General features: G+C 44.5%; 1 protein-coding gene and 1 long non-coding RNA gene across 3 annotated transcripts in view; one reads left to right on the forward strand and one right to left on the reverse strand.

Annotated features, from left to right (window-relative positions):
* The window catches only part of LOC146176368 (carboxypeptidase inhibitor SmCI-like), a 30,312-nt gene extending 21,557 nt beyond the window's left edge, over positions 1-8,755 (forward strand). For both annotated transcript variants that reach the window (XM_084580949.1, XM_084580950.1), the window contains exons 4-6: positions 862-899; positions 4,487-4,688; positions 8,612-8,755. In XM_084580949.1, coding sequence (XP_084437075.1) covers positions 862-899; positions 4,487-4,688; positions 8,612-8,702 — 331 coding nt within the window. In that variant the 3' untranslated portion in view covers positions 8,703-8,755. The remainder of the gene's footprint in view (positions 1-861; positions 900-4,486; positions 4,689-8,611) is intronic.
* The window catches only part of LOC146176369 (uncharacterized), a 36,246-nt gene continuing 24,737 nt past the window's right edge, over positions 8,034-19,542 (reverse strand). The window contains exon 3 of the long non-coding RNA XR_014701181.1: positions 8,034-8,145. This is a non-coding gene — a long non-coding RNA (uncharacterized LOC146176369). The remainder of the gene's footprint in view (positions 8,146-19,542) is intronic.

A 19,542-nucleotide genomic window follows, 5' to 3' on the forward strand; every position in this document is an offset into this window, starting at 1 on the left:
GACAATTTCCTGCCATTGCTTCCCATCAATGACATGCCGTCAGCGCAGCGGCAAGATCCTTGGAAAAATTTTCTCCTCAATTTACCTCCAATCCTACGACTCCTTCTCCATCGCGTGCTCTCCGCCGCATGTTTCCCACTTCGCCATACGTGATAACCTCCTCTACAACCGCAACTACTGCGCAGATGGCCGCAGGTGCTTGCTAGTTATTCCTCGGCAGCTACGTTCGCAAATCTGTGACCTTGCATTTCCATGCTGAACCACAATCCGGTCACGCGGGCGTCTTCAAGACATACACTCGTCTCCGGCTGCGTTACGACTGGCGGGGCATGTACACCTTCGTACTCAAGTACGTTCGCTCATGCCTCACCTGTCAATGTCGCAAGCCATCTCCTCAACGTTCTGCTGGAGGGTTGCTGCCGTTACCCTGCCCACCACGCCCTTTCTACCGCGTTGGCGTGGATTTGCGCGGGCCGCTTCCCTACACTGCAGCCGGCAACCGCTGGGCTATCGTAGCCGTTGATCATCTGAAGAGGTATGCAGAAACCGTTGCCCTTCCATATGCCATAGCGTCAGAAGTAGCTTCCTTCATTTGGCAGCTATTTGTTCTCCAAACGCTCTGTTTCCAATAACCAATAATGCACTCTTCTTTCAAACCACCTGAAAAAAACTGAATTAAGCGATTATTTGTTAATGGCATTCAGCTTCTTGGTCACAAAGTATCACAGAAGGCGCACTGTTGCGGTGTATAAGTGCCTCTTCTTCATATCATTAAAGCCCAATTCCAGCCCATATTTGTTTTTTGTTTTTTGCTGACGTGTTCCGGTCAATAACATCCGATCTGATTTTTATACTTTTCAGAAAAATTAACCAACAGAACATTAAGATGCTGCAAAATGGTAAGTGCTGGTTCTGTGTTTTTGATGAAATTAATCTATTCTCAGCTAGCTTCATTGCAGCTGTTTCAGGTTTTCATGGATAACGCCTGTAACACGGCCAAGCTTCCTTCTGTTCTGTATGCAACCATGCCGATGAGCTGAATGCTACCTGTTTGATCCGCTTTACATTTGCACTAAACAATGTACTTTAACATTTCGTTTTCGCCATTATTTTATTTTCTGTGTTTCCGTGAATAAATACCTTTTGGGCGCAGTCAACCTTAGTCGTAAATTAACCCCACATGAATAAAATACGCCAGTACTTTACTTTCGCAAAATTGAACCTTATCACTGTGTGGTGGCCGATGAAACTAGCATAATTCGATAGGATGCCCAAACTAATACTTAACAGTCTTTTAGGAGTTGGCGTAAAAACTATTTTGACAAAAATGCTACCTAAGTGAGGTTCTGAGCACTTTTCACTGAAATAATGAGCCCGAAGCGAGTACACTATGTTCACAAAAATAACTCCGTGTATTACTCCACCAGTAGCAGAGCAGAAGGTACCCCCGCCGCTGCCAGCATTCGCTCCTTCTTCTCTCGGTGATGAGTTCAATAGTAAATGGCGGAATCCGGGCCGTTTGATCCGAACAAAAGAAAAACTGAGCCACGCGTAATAATAATTCTCAGTTTTTAGGAATTCTGAAAAAGCGTTGATCATTTTCCCACCGTAAAGAGACGAGCCTAACGTACTCTTTACTATCGTTTTAAGCGACATTTGCGCTTGCGGTTTGAGAAGCAAACTCTTTTTATACTCACGTCAAACATATCAGACTGTAGTTGAGACGAGGATAAAAACATCCTTGGGTAGAATCGTCTATGACAATCATATAGAGCCCGAAACTCCCTATCTTAGCAAGAAAATACACTCTAAATCGGCAGAGAAATGGCAGCCTGAGCCGATGGCGTTGCCGTACCGTGTAAAAACTACTCGGCTTTTCATGAACTCTGGCTGCATTCGTTTTAGTGGGTGTACTGCGTTTTATTATTATGACTAAGCTTGTGTGCAGAATTGAGTGTTTTTTCCGAAAAGAAACTGATATTTTTTTTTCCTTGCTACTTGTCATAGCTTCTAGCAGGGTGTAGCTCTCATTGAGCACCATCTTTTAAAATTCAGTAAAAATTGTGAATGCCATTGTGGATAGATCTTTATTCTTGTTGCTTCTGGATGCAAAGGAAAAAAACGTAGCTCAAGGAAGACAACGACTGAGAACGACAGATACATATACCTCTGTGTGTGTCCTCCTTTCTCGGTCCTTGTCTTTTTGCCCTGCGTTTTTGCCCTGTTGGTCACTATGATGTCAGCGGCACTGCCCCAGGCAGCTATGTTTCCCCTGCTATATCCCTGAAAGATACTTGAAGTGTGCCTGATCGAAGTGCACTTGGCCCCTTGCTATTTTTCGTGTATGTTAAAGACGTGGCGCCTGTCATTTATAACAGTGCTAATGTCAGTCAGTTCTCTGATGGTTACATGCATTCACCTTCTGATCAAGCATTGCTAAATATCGAATTTAACGACATTACGTACTGGTGTGTCAAATGGGGATTGGTGATTACTATGGGGAAAAAACTCTTTATATGCATAATCAGAAGGAAGACACAACTGAAATTTAACTACTCTCTTAATAACAGTCTTATTTCCGAGGCTATGTGTTAGAATGCCTAGGTGTTACACTTAATTTGCACATTATTTGCACTGACCGCATCTAATGCATCCGGTCAGCAGCACAGAGAAATCTACGCCTCCTCATGCATAAAGTCAAAGAAACACAGAGGAACTTTAAAAATTGCATTATACATAAATTATTAGGCCCAAACTCAAACACGCAGTGATAACCTGGGATATGCACAAAATCAAGTCATTAAAGAACCGAGATGTGCAGTCCTTTTTAGTTAAATTAGGTTCGAAAATACTAACCGCTCAGCTGCTGTAACGCTAACCAAACAACTATAGCCCCTCAAAATAAGAAGAAACATTCGTCAATTTATATTCCTTAAATTCGTTGCTTCATTTGTAATCAGGAATCTCACTAGACCCTTTCTACATGCATTCCCTAAATCCAAATAACTAAATCACAATCACAACGAGTATGTCGTCGTTCTGCCTTGCAGGCCTTGAAGGTCGTTTACCGACACAAGGCGAACGTGGGAGCTGAGAAGAAAGGTGGCACCTCGTAAAAAGAACACGCTCATTCCTTCTCACAGCCTTGTGAACTCAGGATTTGCAGATCGGACAGTAGAGCTTCCGCTCTACAACCCGCCAAAAGCATATTCACACCTTGGCTACCTAGTTTCTCGAAATATTTCCTGTGAACTACCACTAAGTTAAACTTATTACCAGAAATAGCATTTGAAAATGACAGTTTTGGGAATACCCTTACTACCGTTGTGTAACTTTGTCTCCGCGCTGTGCTGATCTGTTGTTTGTGAACGTCTTTAGTATTATGAAACTGCACCATTGCTCCTGCTGCTAAAAATATCGTTTCTTCTAGATCAGTTTTGTCCATTTGATGGATCACATGAGGGCAGCAGTAAAGGGTAAATACAATAAAAACAGCAGCGACAAAAAATCGCATGAATCTCCAATCGATATAATCAGCCGTATTTTGGTTATATTATTTCGAAAGTCGCCTTAGTCTCTGAACTACAGTTTTAAAATGAACCGTTAGTCTGATTGTAAGCCTTGCAGTTATCGCAGCTAAGGCGCAGCGCATTTCACTGCGCGGTTTTGACTTTAGGCTGATATATACTAGGATTGTAAGTTCAGTCCCAGACGCAGCTGGTTCGTTTCGATGCTGATAATATCTGAATACTCCCGTATGCACCGCAAGGTTTATGAATTTATGAATCTCGTGAATGTAAATTAGCATGGAGCCATCCACGCCTGCGACCATAGTAAATAATGAGTCACCTGCGGACGTTAAGCCCCAGAATGTACGATTCAAAGATTAACTTTAATACCCAATTAGGATTCTGGCATTAGGTCCATTGGCTTTAATGCGTCAATGCTCTGTTGTTCTTGTTGTTGTGAAAATGACTGAAGCTGAACCTTGAATTGCTAACTGTGCTCAAGTACGAGCATATAACTGCATGGCAAACCAATCAGAACAGGTTTGAAGTTTACAGCCCCCCAAAATAAAACACTTAAAAGGCAATAACTACAGTTTTTACTCACCGTAATTCTAGAGTTGTTTCTGGTGTAGCGAGTTATTGTGTTTTGTTACCTTTTAAGTTTCCAGAATAATTATTTGCACATTGCGCGTGAAAATACGTAAACCTTTTGCTTTCAAAGTAAGCGTTATATTGCTGCGCAACTGGTCCCATCTACACGAGAGCTAGTGCCTTACTTCCCACAAACAGCATACTCTCTCCCGCCGCCATCCATGCCCATTTGGCTATCTCACTGAAAGTCTGCGTCAGAAAAATTTGCAGATATATTGAATAAATAAGCATATTTTCTGTTACAGCACCGTCCATCCTCTGTTCTGGTTTCTTCGTCTTCTCTCAATGCTGCATAAACAATGAGTAAATTTGCGTATTTTTATCAGGGGTATCTACCGCATCGTGTTCTGGTGTCCCACCGGGCAAGTGCGAACCTGAGGTTGGAAACGATGATTGGCAGGAATTATACTTTTACAACGAAGAAACATCAAAATGTGAGCCGTACATAAGCTGCCACAATGAATGGCCGAAAGGTCATACAATAACCAACTCCTTTGCGAGTTTGAAGTGGTGCGAGCTGGAATGCCGGTGAGTTCTCGCTTCTTGGTTTACCTCATATTGGTGCAGACATTCCACATATTCATGGGAGTAAGGCCGAATTATTAGAAGTTTCCTTCGAATATTGGCTACTCTAGGACGACTTGCAGTGGCCCGAATTGTCACACATTCGTTTAGAATACAAGCATGATGGTGTTGCGAACGCAATTTTGACTCGTTGGCGACGCGCGCGTCCAGAGTGTGAAAACGCCCCATATGGAATACATATACATAAAAGCCCTATAAGCATTTTTTTTTCACAGTGCAAGTGCGATATCTCCGCTTCAAACAAAAGGCTCAGTATACTTTAAAACACACTGCAAATTTATGAAACCTTCTTTTGATGGTGTTGAATTTTATTGCGATAGCTTTACTGCGCCAGGTTTCGAGCCGTCACGTGTCCCCGGCGGATGCCACGCTTGACCCTAAACAGCCGAGGAGGAAGAACAGAAGAAGAAAAAGGCTAGTAATTTGCGCTACCGCGTCATACCCTTAAAGAATGAGCTTAAGTGTCCCCAATAAAGTAGCACCTTACACTGATAGGGCGCGATAGGGGAATAATGTAGCAGGCAAAAGAAGCTTCCCCCGTTGCTAACGCAAATCAACTAGGGGTAACCATAGTTAAACCACGACTAATTTTTTTTAAAGCGTCGCTACACGTGCGTGTGTGGGTCGCCGCAGGCCAATGGCACCACACGGAAGCATGACCCGTGCACAGAAACAACACATTCAGTTTTTTCCCGTTTCAATGTGTACTCATTCATGAAGACCGCCAGCCGTTTACAGTTGACATGCCTACGTAGAAGAGCCTGTGACAAATTTTGCCCCGAGGTTTAGAAGGTATATTTTTAACTCAGCAAGTTAAGTGTGTGCTGCGAAGCCGGACTTAAAGCTAACAACCGCACAAACTTCTACAGGAGTCCAACATGCTGTTATGCACGCTTCAGAGGTTCATAGTACGGCCGTTGAATCTAAGCAACCTGTAGATGTTCTACGCGAGACACAGCTTTTAAAAGGCGTGACAAGAGAACGAAAACAAACTGCGTACCGTTGCAGACGACGGCGCAGTAACAGGTTACTCGCGCGCAGACGACAGAAGCAGCCAAAATGTCATCCTCGCGTCATCTGCAATGATGCGAGCCACCGCAGCGTCGGAGTATCGTCTGCGGCGTTGTTTAGAACGGTGCGCAATATCTTTCATTCGCTTGTCATACAGTTCGAAACCTATTTTTTCGCATAGAGCCCCTAGCCTACCCAGTTTCAACGACTCTACTATAAACCTGTGAAGCACACGTAAAAGCATATGCATGTGGGGCTCCAGGATAATATTGAGCGATTCGGAAACGCAAGCCGGCAATGCGCCTGCTGAGAGTATACCCTGCTTGACAACATACACGTTTCGTGCCGTTTTAAACACATAGGTTGCAAATGTCATTGCATACCTTGTCGCGGTGTTTTTCAAGAGACATACCAACTGTGAACGAAAGGCTGCCTACATGAGTACACGATGAAAAGAGAAAATTGTTCGGAAAATTCAGTTTGAATAAGCCTCCGTGTGCGTTCTACTCCCGCCCAGTGCCAGCCACCGGGTGCCTTCCACGCGCAATACCTTTCTGCATTAAAAAATACAACGCCTTCGAAATGAGGCTTCATCATTTTTCAGTTTTTTTAAGGTGTACTGGGCTTTTCTTCATCAAGGGCCGATATCACTTGAACTTTGAAATAAGAAAAATTTTTTAAGGCTTTTATTTACATGGAGGTAAGCCCGGATCGCACTTGCGCTTGGGAGAAACCTGTAAACGGGCCTATTAACAGCATCGTCCCTGCGTTAGCTGCGCAGCGGGGGGCTATCGATTAATGTCTATTGCAAAGTGTTCAGAAGCGCGCTACCAATTTTCGAACGCAGCTGGGGCGTCTTCGAGACTTCCGCGTGTCAAACAGCTTAAACAATCGCTTTGCTTCGTTAGCGGAGTCGCGTCGGGGACCACCGAGAAAGCTTTGCCGCAGAGTGTTTCTGGGAAACGGGCCATCCCGGGTAGAGGGGAGCGCAGCTATTGTGGTGGCGTATTCAAACTCTTCGAAACCGCGGAGAGGTGATTAAAACTAATAGAATCCCGCATGTCAAGCGGGCTCTAGGCGCGGCCGGCTCCCGAGGGAAGAAGCGAAAAAAAAAAAAGAAAACGAGACGTTGAAATCCTGGCTCTGACGGGCAGGTTCCGGCCGCCCTGTCGACGCGGCGCGGGCTACGCGTGTAAGCACCAACAAAATAATTAATAATAAAAAAGAGTTGCCGTTTATCGCGGCCTTACAGCCGTGTAACACTATCTGTACGTAGAGCAGGATGACTAGTCGCATCTTTTTCTTTCCTCGCTTTTGTATTCCGCATCGTGCCTCTCACTGATCTCATATCTTTTTCAATAACTGAAGCTGAGAACATCGTCAGGGTATCAGTTTAAGCACAGCTGCTTGTGCTTTGAGGTTGTTAACAGCCTTGTGCCCCCAAGATTCTTTAAGTACCGTGCAAGAATACACGATAGATTTTTTTTATTTATATTGTCATCCAATATATTGGAATGACCAATATATTTTGGTCATTCGACCAAAATATATTGGCCGTATTAGTTCGGAGCGAAGTTTCAAGGACAACTCGAAAACGTCTCAGGAAAATCCTGTGCTGCCGCCTTGCGCAGGGCATCAGAACTCCAACGAGACCTATTTCATAAGTCGTTGAGAACAGAAATGGCGTCAATACGTTATATATTAGAAAGCGGCTTTCGCGCTATAAACTACGCGTCTGCGTGGATATTTAAATGCAAAAACACCTAATAAGGCCACAAGCCGCTATTGCGTGACACCAATAAAGTGGAGGTTATGCGGCCCTTGATTGTCAGTTACTTTGAACAAACAGAAGCGCATCTGAGCATTCGATCTTTTGTCATTTTTAGTCTTGTACGCGCAGCTTTTGGTGTTCTTACTTTCAGGTACTTCAATTTCCACAAACATATTTATGTTCTCTGGCACTTCGCTTGGGATATTAAACTTTGATTGATACTTTTAAAGGTGTCAACATTTTAAATAGCATTGAAACTTTGCTGAATTTATGACTGAAAAAATACATACATAACGGAAATCTTTGAGCACAGCCGTAATCTGCTATTTTTCCTGTGGACACCTATTTTTCTTTGCCACACATACAGATCCGAGAGAATGAGCACAAGCCAAAAGACAAGCTTTTTTTGAGGGGGCTCTTCCTCCCGTGCAGAATGCTCCAATTGTTCGTTCGCGCTCTGGGTGCCCGTTCATGTGCCTCGTTTCGTCTGTGTACAGCGCGTCGCATTCATAATATTTTTCTTTATTTGCTACAAACCAATCCGATCAGAAGCAGCCTCTATTGTAGGTATCACGCGGTACTGGAAGTTCCACCAACAGCCATGGACACGCTGTTTGTCTGAAACAGGGAAATCATTCGTTGTAGACACTTTTCTTTCCCTAAAGAACAAGTTGATCTCGAGAAAGGATTATCATTTGCATATGTTTGATGTCTCGTACTTGACTGGAGGCAGAAAGATCAACTTTTATACAGATCAGAACTATTTGCCCTAGGTTGATAGTGTCCTCAGCAATAACTGAAGCATTAAACTAATATCGTTTAGTGCTGCGACCCGTTGATGAATTAATAGAGCACTATGTTGTGTCCCGTAGGCTGTCGGTGCGTACTGTGTTCGGCACAACACTGAGGTTCAATAGTCCTTGACGGCTATGATTATAACCATAGAAACCCATACTTGAAACAATACTTTCACGAAGGCTAGGGAACCGACTTTTTATTTTAAAGCAAAACAGATAATTTTCGTTTATACTTTTCATGCACTTTGAGCGAACGTACGTTACATTGCTTTCTTTTTCCACTGCAGAAACTTCACTGAAGTGGTCGAGAAATACAACATTACATATGCAGAGGATTACACAGGCTCGAGCCCCGTGTTATTGCTCGGGGAGCAGTAAATATGCCATTCTGGAGAAGCTTAAGAGCAATAAAACCAGAATTTTGAAACATTTCAGAGGCTTTTGGAATACTTTTTTTTAGGGTCAAACATCATTATTAATCGCAAATTCTTATTCCTGGCGTATTAAACACCGCGATTTTATGTTTTTTCATTCAAGGTAAGACGATTGGCTGCCTAAGCATGCGTCCTTGACGAGGAAAGACAAGAAGCCAAAACACGCGCAGACATTCAAATAACAACAGCATACCAGAGCAACAAATCTCGACAGAACACCAACAAACCGGATACTTGCTTGCACGCTTAATAACTGAGCACCAAGTTTGACTAAACGATTGACATATTCAAGAGATTAGTGGAACCCACCACTATGATGCTTTCGAGTGCCGCCACTTGTTGGGAGTTCACATCAATCAGTAAAAATTTGCGCTCTTTTGTGTACAAACCCATTTTCACATTACCCTTGTGCTGATAAATTGCTGGCAGTGGTCTGCAGTTCTTTCATATATAGGACAGATGGCACTGAAGGGTAGCATTTCCCTCTTTCAACCTTTTTACTTCGCTGTATTCAGCCTGTGGCTCCTGATGTGTCTGCTTGAGAAATGCTAGACCTTCTTTGATTTCATCGTGTTGTCTATTGGTCCTGTATCAATTTTCATCACACTTAACAAGGGTTCTAGTTATACTTACTTTTCACGCATCACCCCCATAACTCTCCATGTAAGCTTGCGTCTGACGCAGGCTTGAGATGCTAGTTATTGAGAAAAAGGCTCAATGGTGAAGTACCTGCTTGTTATCACAGCAGAAGGTTAAGAATATCTTGGTATTTATCTCCAGGTGAATATGTTTTATAACGGCTTGCGGTAGCACCTGGTATCTCTTTTCCCGCTGCTCTCTGCACCGGCGATTCGAAAGGTTGAGCAAAGGTGCTATGTCGCGTACGCAAAGCATTCTTGCATTAGCAATTCAGTCGCTTACGGCTTCTTATACTTTTTTATGCAAACAAAATTATTGTTTATGTCTCTAGCTAAATGTTGTCTTACTAGGCCCAGTAAGGGATGCGTTCTACTTCTCACACCCGTACGGTGGAATTGTTTTGATAGGACAGCTGCTATAGCACGAAACGGCAACTCATAGCGTGTAGTCGACCTACTGGGCTTCTGAAGGTCGCTTCACTGAACTTGATAATATCGCCTTTCATGTAGCCAATAGAACGGGTGGCTGTCCAGGAAAAAAAACATTATACCGCTATATTTGGTTGCAAAACACTGAGGCAGCAGTTTTCGATCATTTTTGAAGCAATATTGTGCTTTGGAGCAAAACGGTGCAGTAAAAGCAGTTCGGAGCAGAATGGTCAAAGCTCTTCTACCCCTGAAGATGTAAACATCAATGAAAAAGCAGGTTTTCTAATGTTTGTAGACGTGTTAGTTTATGCCGAGAAAAAATTAAACCTCCATATTAGTTTCACAAATGTTGTTTTGCCCTTCAAATAGCGCACCAGATCACGGCTGACTAACGCAATTTCAATTGGCGCTGAGCACATCACCTGTTCTACCGACACATGTTTTTTGGAAAGTAGCGAGGAAAAACGAAAGGTACTCATGAACAGCAGAAGAAAGAACGGGACGAACTATATGAATACGGAGCACCTCGGCCAGAGTATAACGACTTGTTCAGCGACTGCAAATTTAAAATCCTCATTAGTTTCGGGCGATGGAGGATGATGGTCACTATGAGTTTACCGACCGTCGAGTGAAGCGAAGGCTCGACGTTTATTTCACAATAAAATGTAATGTTCGCACAAATATGAAGTGTATTGCCAACAAAAAATATTCCAGAAATATTTGAAAGCAAATAACACAGGTTATTAACGTTTATGCACATCGCTATCATAGGCGTAGACAGGTACAGTGGGAGAACAAAATGACCTCTCCACATAATCTCAATTCACCCCCGACGTGTTCCATGAGAGGAACATTATGGTTCTGCATGCTAATATTATGACTTCATAACTCAGATTGTAGCGACATTAAGCCCAACGAATTGAAGGAGACGAAGGCGAGAAGGGTCGTTGCCATGCAGGCTACGAGCTACTAAACCACTAAACAATTGCTCCCATTCTGACGAGTGTCAGTGTCTTTAATCCCGCCTTACACTTGGCAGTGGCCGCGTGTCTCGATCTTATCTGCAAACCTTTGAGTATCAAAGCCGCCGGCTTCCCAACTCGGCGACCGACTCTGCAGTGTCATCATCGGCCTCGCGTCCCCAGCCCATTATTTTGCATTCTTTGGAATGTTTCGCCTATCTGGACCTGCACGTCGTCAGCAGCATCGACAATCGAGAATCTGGGGAATGGATTTCACCGCCCTTGAACACGTCTGCGAGCACAATAAGAAAGACGACGTACTCAATCTGAACAACGTCGTCATTTTCCTCTAAAATCGCCAAACTCTGATAATCACTAGCCGACGACACGATTTGACCTACTTTCAGCCTGCGCCGTACAGTCCGCAAGCTTCGCACTTAGAACGTTTGCGTGGGCTGGTCCGGGAGGCCGGGAAAGCTTTCACAAGCTACATCGAAGATGTTTTAGACTCGTATCATCACGTGAACTTCTAGATGACAGAAAGCGACGAGATTCGGCGAATCTAGAAAGGTATCCATCAAAGCGCTTTCCAGGTGTTTCTGGTCAAAGAGAACTGCCGCTTGCTTTCTAACCACGTAAAGGAGCACCTAAGCAGGCTTCAAGCACCAAATAGTTGTTCAAGGGACGAGAACTCTTCTTCTCTTCTTTCAAGATACTCTAGTTTTCAGTGTCGGTGAAAGCGGTTCACTATGAAACTTATAGATAGTAAATGTGACCTGCAGAATTTACCAAACCACCCCGCCGGTTTTCGCGCAGTGGTTACCGCGCTCGACTGCTGTTCCCCAAGGATGCGGGATCGAATCCCGGCCACGGCGGCTGCTTTTCGAAGGAGGCGAAAAGCAAGGCGACCGTGTGCTGTGCGATGTCAGTGCACCTTAATGAAACCCAGGTGGTAGAAATTTCCGGATTCCTCCACTACGGCGTCTCGCATAGCCTGAGTTGTTTTGGGACATTAAACCCCACAAACCAAACTGAATTTACCAAAGCAGGGCATATCTAGCATACGTTTCCTTAAATAGGTAGCGGGCGCCACACTCGCCACATTTAAATGCGAGTTGAGAAGAGTGAAGCGGTCTCAGTTTGTACAGCTGGACCTTACTGACCATCAATTACATTATCTGGGCTGTACAAGCACTGCCAGCTCCCGTTTCTCATAATAATGTTTATCGGTATACTAGATGTTTCCGGAGAGCACACCGCCATTCTTTAATAATGCTTTTTCAAAGGTATAAAAAGGTTTTTGCTGCGACATAATACCAGTGATGACATATATGAAAACAGGCTAATGAAGAGAACTTGAAAGATGGTTAACTCCTACTGTTAACTTTTCACAATTATATAGACACATTTATTCGCTTTTTAGATTGGTTGCTGACCTTTAAAACAGCTACATAGATTATTAAATTTTGACGACGCGGTCGCCTTCGACGCGGTGGCTCAGCACATTACAACAATATCTTGTGCGCTTGAACTCCCCGCGCCCGCTTTGCCTATCAAGCGACTGTGGCCAATGACCATCACTCTAAAAGGCATGCGCCACGTGTTCTGGTCGTCGCCTCTACGGGAGCAGTGAGCAGCGTTGCGCGGGCAGGACAGAAATGTCATCTGACACCTGCGCGCCGTAGTAACTCGGTTTGCTGGAGGTCACTGCGCGCTCAGATCCGATGCTCGACTTCCGAATTGACGTGGAAATTGGCAATATTTTTGTCCCACAGCGCCAAAGGTAATCCCGCTTTTGAAATTGTATGAATATCTATAAGAGACGCGGTTAATAGATGTGTTGTGGAGCGACATGCTCCTTTATTTTTTTTCATGGTAATGTCTCCATCCCGTTGTGCGCAGCCCTTCCACAAGGGCTACAAATCTTGTGCCATAAAAGTGTGTTCGGAATAAAGGAAAGAGTTGATAGTAGGAGAACGTGGACTCTTCTCGATGCGCTGAAATCGGTAGAATAACACACCGTCAGTGTTTTCCTCTAAGATTACGTGGTCACGGGATCAGTTGCTGTTCGAATGAAAGCTTCACCACCGCCTCAGCGTGCAACAAGAAAATGAAGCGGCGTCCTCGCGCAGAGCAGAACATGTGAAGCAAGAGGACACAACGAACACAACCTCTCGGGGGTCAGCCTTGCAGCCTGTAAATGAACAGTGAGCTCTCTCCATCATTGGGTGCTTTCCGTTATCAGGCCCGGGCTGTCCAGAACTTCTTGCTGACAGCTGTCCACTGTTCGAGTTTCCTTGGGCAGCCTAGAAGCCGCGCCCACCGATAAAGCTCCTGGGCCGCGGCCATATTGAGTCAGACTGAGTGCATTCTGAGCACGTTTCATGAAACTGTAGACGATATCGTGCGCTAAAAAATTACCCAAGCTGCAGCTTTGCATACTCGCTTTCTCATTTTCAGTACAGATGGAGACGTCCAGAGTGCCGACAACGGACTGTTTCTTCGTGCTGTCACGTTCTTCACCTGTTTCGTAAACTTTTCACCGCGTAGGTATGAAAGCGTCGCAAGCGAACCGTTGTGTACAGGAGCAGCTCACGCTTATTGTAAATATCTTTTCAAACGCCTTCGTTTGCTTCCGAATGCAGTGAGCTGGGGCCTTGGAGGTACTTCGCTAGCAACAACGGCAAACAACCGTTCACTGAGTTCTTTAAAACGCTTCACATTCAGGCATGTCATGCTCCGTTTGCAAAAAAACACTTATCGACTGACACCTCTGTTATTTATTTTTAGTGGTACACACAGGCCAAAACCCACACGTGCCTGTGACGTCACTGCGAAAGAATTGAGTCTTGATGACATGATGTTTGACATCTCCTGAAAGCAAACGATGGAAGAAGCTTGCAAGGTCATGTGACCAACACGCTGCGTCCTGTCGAGCGGAAGCCGAGATCTGTCAACAAGTACCCCGTCAATAAAAAATCCAATTTCAACATCATCATCATCAACAACCTGCCTATACCCACTGTATAGCAAAGGACTCTAACATATTCCTCCAATTAACCCGGTCCTGTGCTTTCTACACCCACTTGACCACTGCGAAGTTCTTAACCTCATCCGCTCACCTAGCTTTCTGCCACTCCCTGCTACACTTTCCTTTCCTTGAAGTCTAGATTGTTACCCTAAGCGACCATCGGTTATCCTCTCCAATCCAATTTACCCAATTCTTATGGCTTGGCAGAGCGTTCGAGCACTTGCGATCGCACCGGCGATTCCGCTGTGGTCCAGGTCGAGCCGATGATCGCCCTCCCGTCGCCGTTCAAAAACACCACCCTCGAGCCACAGCCATATCTCCGCATAAGCGGCGCCCATCCACCATCGCGATACCTGCTAAGTTGCGCCGGCCGCTTTCCCCTCTCAGTTACTTTACAACGGCATCAATTCTCAGTTATATCACTTCCTGCTCCTCGAGTGGAGCCTGCCCCAATGAGCTCTATGACTACCCACACTTGCCACCGCCGGACGAAACTCTTCGACTCTGTCAAGGCTGAAATGCATGCGACGTTTTCTCCACGCCGTTCGCGCGACAAAAAGCGCCGCGCCGAGCGGCGCCCAGCTGGAGACATATGGAGCGAAGGCGCGCAGTGCCGCCACGTGCCCTTCGATGTGAAAGCAAATTTGATCAGCGTGTGGAAATAACCGTTGAGTGACGTCAGTCAGAGTATCGATATTTTCCCTACCGCCGTAAAACTTGGAATCATGGGCTCATTTTTGCTCAGCTGTGCTAGTTGTAGCAAACGTATGTAGGTCTCACAGTACGCTATGCATATTAACATCGGCGGTACCAGAATCATCGAAGAATGCAAACATTATTTAATTCATTAGAAAGGGGACGCAAAGGACATAAAAAATTGTAGCCTACTTAGTTTACTGTATGTTATATAAAAGGTATTCACTAAGGGAATTACTATAGAATCAGGGCAAACATAGACTTCGAGCAACCAAAATACGAAGCCGGTTTTCTGAAAGGTTTCTCTACTATCCATCATATCCATACCATCAACAAAGGGATGCAAAAATGTTCTAAATACAACCAACCCCTAAATAGCATTCAACAATTACGAAAAAACATTTGACTCAATAGAAACCTCCGCCGTCATTGGGGCATTGCGAAATCAGGGTGTAGATGCGCCATATGTGAAGGTACTGGAAGATATATATATATATGGCTGCACAGCAATCAAATTTCCATAAAAAGGCGTTAAGCAAGGTGGCACAATCTCCGAAGTACTATTCAGATCTTGCTAACACGATGTATTCAGGAGCTTAGAATAGGAGCAGTTAGGAATAAAGGTTGATGGAGAATACCTCAGTAATCTGCGATTCGCTTATGAAATTGCCTTGGTATGTAACGCAGCGGATGAATTGCAAACAATGATTGATGATCTATCATAAAAGCAAAAATGTAGGCCGAACAAATGATATGCAGAAGTCGAAAGTAACGTTCAACAGCCTAAGGAAGGAACAGCAATTTACGATAGGTAGCGAAACACTGGAAGTACCCGGGTGGGCGAAAATGTATACTTAGAACAGATAGTAACCACAGATGAACCATGAAAGAGAAATAACCAGGAGAAGAAGATTAGGATGAAGCGCATTTAGCAAGTACTCACCGATTATGACTAGCAACTTACCAATATCACTCAAGATGAAACTATTTAACAGTTGCGTCTTACCTGTACTCACCTATCGGGCTGCAACGTGGAGGCTAAAGAAAAGGGCACTACTTAAACTGAGGACAACGCAGAGAGACATACAATGCGAAAGGGTAGGGGCAACTTTAAGAGATAGGAAGCGTTCAGAGTGGGCCCGAGAAATATCTCGAGGTAATGACGTTCTAGTGGAACTCAAGAAGAACTGGACATGAGCAGGGCATGTGCGAAGAGAGGATAACCGATGGTCTCGAAGGATAACAAATTGGATTCCAAGAAAAGGAAAGCGTAGCAAGCGGAGGCAGAAAGTTAGCTGAGCAGATGAGGTTAAGTTTGTAGGGGTCAGGCGGATGCAACTAGCACAGGACCGGCTTAGTAGGAGCTATATGGGAGAGGCCTTCGCCCTTCAGTGATGATGATGATGATAATGATGATGACGACGGCGACGACGATGATGATGATGATGATGTTATGGCAGGTATGCCTTTTGCAAGTGACACATGACAGGGTTCCGCAGGATCGTTACGGCAACCACCGGTCAAAGCCTTGCTTTTGGCCCGCGGATTTAGTCAGCGGTTCTGCGTTGTCCCTCTCCGTGTTGAGTGCTGGTGTGCTACGGCCTGCGGATGAAATATGTTATAACAACAACCAGCCGGCAGCTTGTCTGTCCTACCGCAAATTTAAACACATAAAAATTATATTGCTGGAAGACGGTATGAAGATATGGCTTTTTGGGATTTGAAGTGAATGCAAATTGGGCTGACGAATATCCACAAGTCGAACAGCTACACGATTATTCACTAAGCTTACGAATATTCCCAGAAAGGGTAGATACACGTAGCAACGTAAAGTGCTAGCGACGGCGTAATAAATCATGGAGTTTCAATTGTAGTATTCAAAAGACGCAAGAGTGACCTTCACCAAGGTACGCACAACCGAAATCGGTATAGTAAGTGTATTGAAAAAAATTGTTGAGATGGTACTATCGCTCTCAATGCAACTTTTAACCAGCGACCATGTGGCTGCTGCACTTTGCGGACGCACGGTAATGTCGCAAGCGGCGCGCTTCTAAACGAAGTGGAAAGGATTTCAATATTCTGGCAGAAAACTGCATCTCCCGCATCGCTTCCTCAATACAATTAATTCGAAAGCGTAGTCTTGCCCACACGAAGCGTTTATTGTAAGCCGAGATCGCTGCCGTATTTCCATGTTTTCTCTTCCACAAGCACAAAATGCTGGTGTGATAAATGCCCATGAGAGCAATCTGAATCAATCATACCAGGCGCCATGCTCTGCCATGCATAGCATCGTCACGCAGGCGCCGGTGATGCGATGTTTAAGCTGCACGCAACTCTGTGCTACTCCCAAGAGTAGGCGACACAGAGGAGAACGCTGACATCTTGAGGAGCAAAATCATTTCCCTTTGTTTTCATTGACTGCGCTTGTGGATCCCACCATGCTTCTGTGAAGCGCTGCTGCCCGCTTCTGGCCGTTGGAATTCATGCTGTGCGCGATAGTAGATATATACACAGAATAAAACAAGTGGAAGAAATGCTGACCCAACAAAGACGCTGCAACCAGTGACGCTTTCCTTCTTAGCTCTTTCGTTACAGCGATATTCAGATCATTCAAATCTAAAGATCACGCGAAATGCCCCATTTGGAGCAGGCAATATAGGCAGCTTTAGGAAAAGAAACTTATTTTATCACGTTGAAAAACTGCACCTCAGTGTCGGAATATGTTTTTCCTGAGCCGAATAAGGGATTTCAAAACTTCACGCAAAATCGTTGAACACGGAGCGATCTCGGGAGGCATTGCACCAAAGATGGTGTCCTTCGCCAACCCTCCTTTTTCAAAGACACTGCTTAGCACACAGGATTTACCGGTTTCCGGGCGCGTCTTGAAGTAAGGGACATGTGAGGGATTTCATGTCAACAATACTGCAGTGAATCCTCATATTTCAATGCACCCTCTGCTGCAAGTGGTTCAATTTCATGGCCAAAACTTTTTAGCACGAAAAGATTCTTAACTTTCAATACTTGCTTCTGACATAGCATCGAAGAAAGGTACATCCGAGCTTTCATATAATCCTTTCTTCTAATAGGGAGTATTTAATTTTTTGGGCCAATTTGGTGTAGCTAATGTTTAAAATAGTGCCTATTAAAAAGCTATTCACGCGTATTCACCAAAGTTTCGTTTGCTCTTTGTGTCATTACAGAATATAATTTTATTACCCACTTTATGATGCACTGCTGCAAGGAAAAAGTTCTTATTTCATGTGTGAAAAAGATGTTTAAGTACCTCAGCTTGAAATTACCTCTTTTCACGCTGTGCGGGAAGAGCTGCGTTTATTCCTATTCAACCGGTGCTATTTTATTCAAATAACTACAATAATTCTGTACCCGTTTTCAGCTACGCGAAGGCATATTAGATAATAATGGTTATGATGACAACGACGAAATTAGCGCCAAATATCAGCCAACGAAGGGGACAATTCTTATGACCCATCCTCTCTGATATCGTGCATGAAGGCAGGCCTCCCAAAACTTGTCTCAACCACGTCTCGTCGACCCATCTTAAGACCTGTATTCGTGAACATTATGAAATGCTACCATATGTATCAACCGCGTTTCTGTGCTAAGCCTTCTTACCCGCTGCAGCTTACCCTTTGCGGTCGTAATGGACATTTTTGAAACAATCGCCAAAAAAACTGTAGAGAGGCCTAAATGAAATATAGCGCAAATTATTTGGAAACTGATTTGCAATTTTCGATTGGTATGCGATTTAACAAGCTGTAGAGTGTCCTTTGGTTTTGCTGAAGACATCAAGACACGCGAGGTCGTGCCAGGCATGGTTCAACGGCACAGAATTGGCTATCTGAGAACATAATCGAAGATTCGCCTTCTCAACAGATCATAGAGTTTCTTACTCTTACCTAGAGGGAAAGCTGTGCTGCCGTCTATGGGAGTTTACAAGGACTTTCCTGACGACCGGTTCAGCCACCATGGGCGCTCAAAGCATCATGGGCCGGAGAGCTACCGAGTGCAGAACTACAACTTTTGGCCAAAGGCAATGCAAAGATAACCGTTGCTCTTCCGTAAATAATGTCATAACATACAATTCTGTGACTATAAATTCCAAGAAAAGAGAGGAACAGCATGTCAATGTGAGATTTGTTGAATATAAGCGATGGCTCTTTCTCCTATTGGCTTAGTTTTTAGCAGCACAAATACCAATATTTCGCACCTAATAGGCAAACTTCGAAAGAATGAAACGCTATGAAAATATTTATGGTTGTGCGATCACTTAACAAAGCTTTTAGTGGCATTTCGGGAAACAGAAACCTTTTATTGGCGACGCCTGCTTTTGCGCCTTCGCTACTATGGCTTTTGCGATCTATGTACACACCTTGAGATGATAATGATGACGAAAAAGAAACATCGCAGTAACGCCGCTCCACGCACCCGAGAGAGAGAGAGAGAGAGAGAGAGAGAGAAATTTTTTAATTTATAATCAGTAAGAATTCGCAGGCGCTGGGTGGTCGGTGCCCCTAGTCCAGGGCTCCGCTGGCAGCAGCTGACTTGCGGACTAGCTGGATAATCCAGGCTTGCTGGTCCAGGTTGTCGCTGGTCAGGGCCGCCTCCCACTGCTCGTGTGTCGGGCATGGCACTATTAACGTTGCGTCAGGTTTGTCCTGGCATTCCCAAGAGATGTGATAGAGTGTGGGGCTTGCACCGCGCCAAGGACAGTAACTCGCGTATTTTGTTGGGCTTATCTTATTTAAAATGTGAAGATTAGGGAATGTGTTTGTTTGTATTTTTCTCCAGTCTATAGCGTCCGAGGAAGGAAGTTGTTTGTGTGGACGCACCCGAGAAAAACAGACTGTCCCGCATCAAGTAGCACACCGGCCCATGATTCTTAGCGCGCCGATGGTGGCTGAAGTTCAGCGCCCTCAGCTTTTCCTCTAGTTAGAGAAGCTAGCTCTATGCAACAGATGCTCTATACATACACAACGAGCTAAGAAAGAAAAATGGATAGAAAGTTAG

The sequence above is a fragment of the Amblyomma maculatum genome, chromosome 10 (assembly GCF_055883805.1).
Source record: "Amblyomma maculatum isolate TAMU_Amacu chromosome 10, ASM5588380v1, whole genome shotgun sequence".
Lineage (NCBI taxonomy): Eukaryota > Metazoa > Arthropoda > Arachnida > Ixodida > Ixodidae > Amblyomma > Amblyomma maculatum.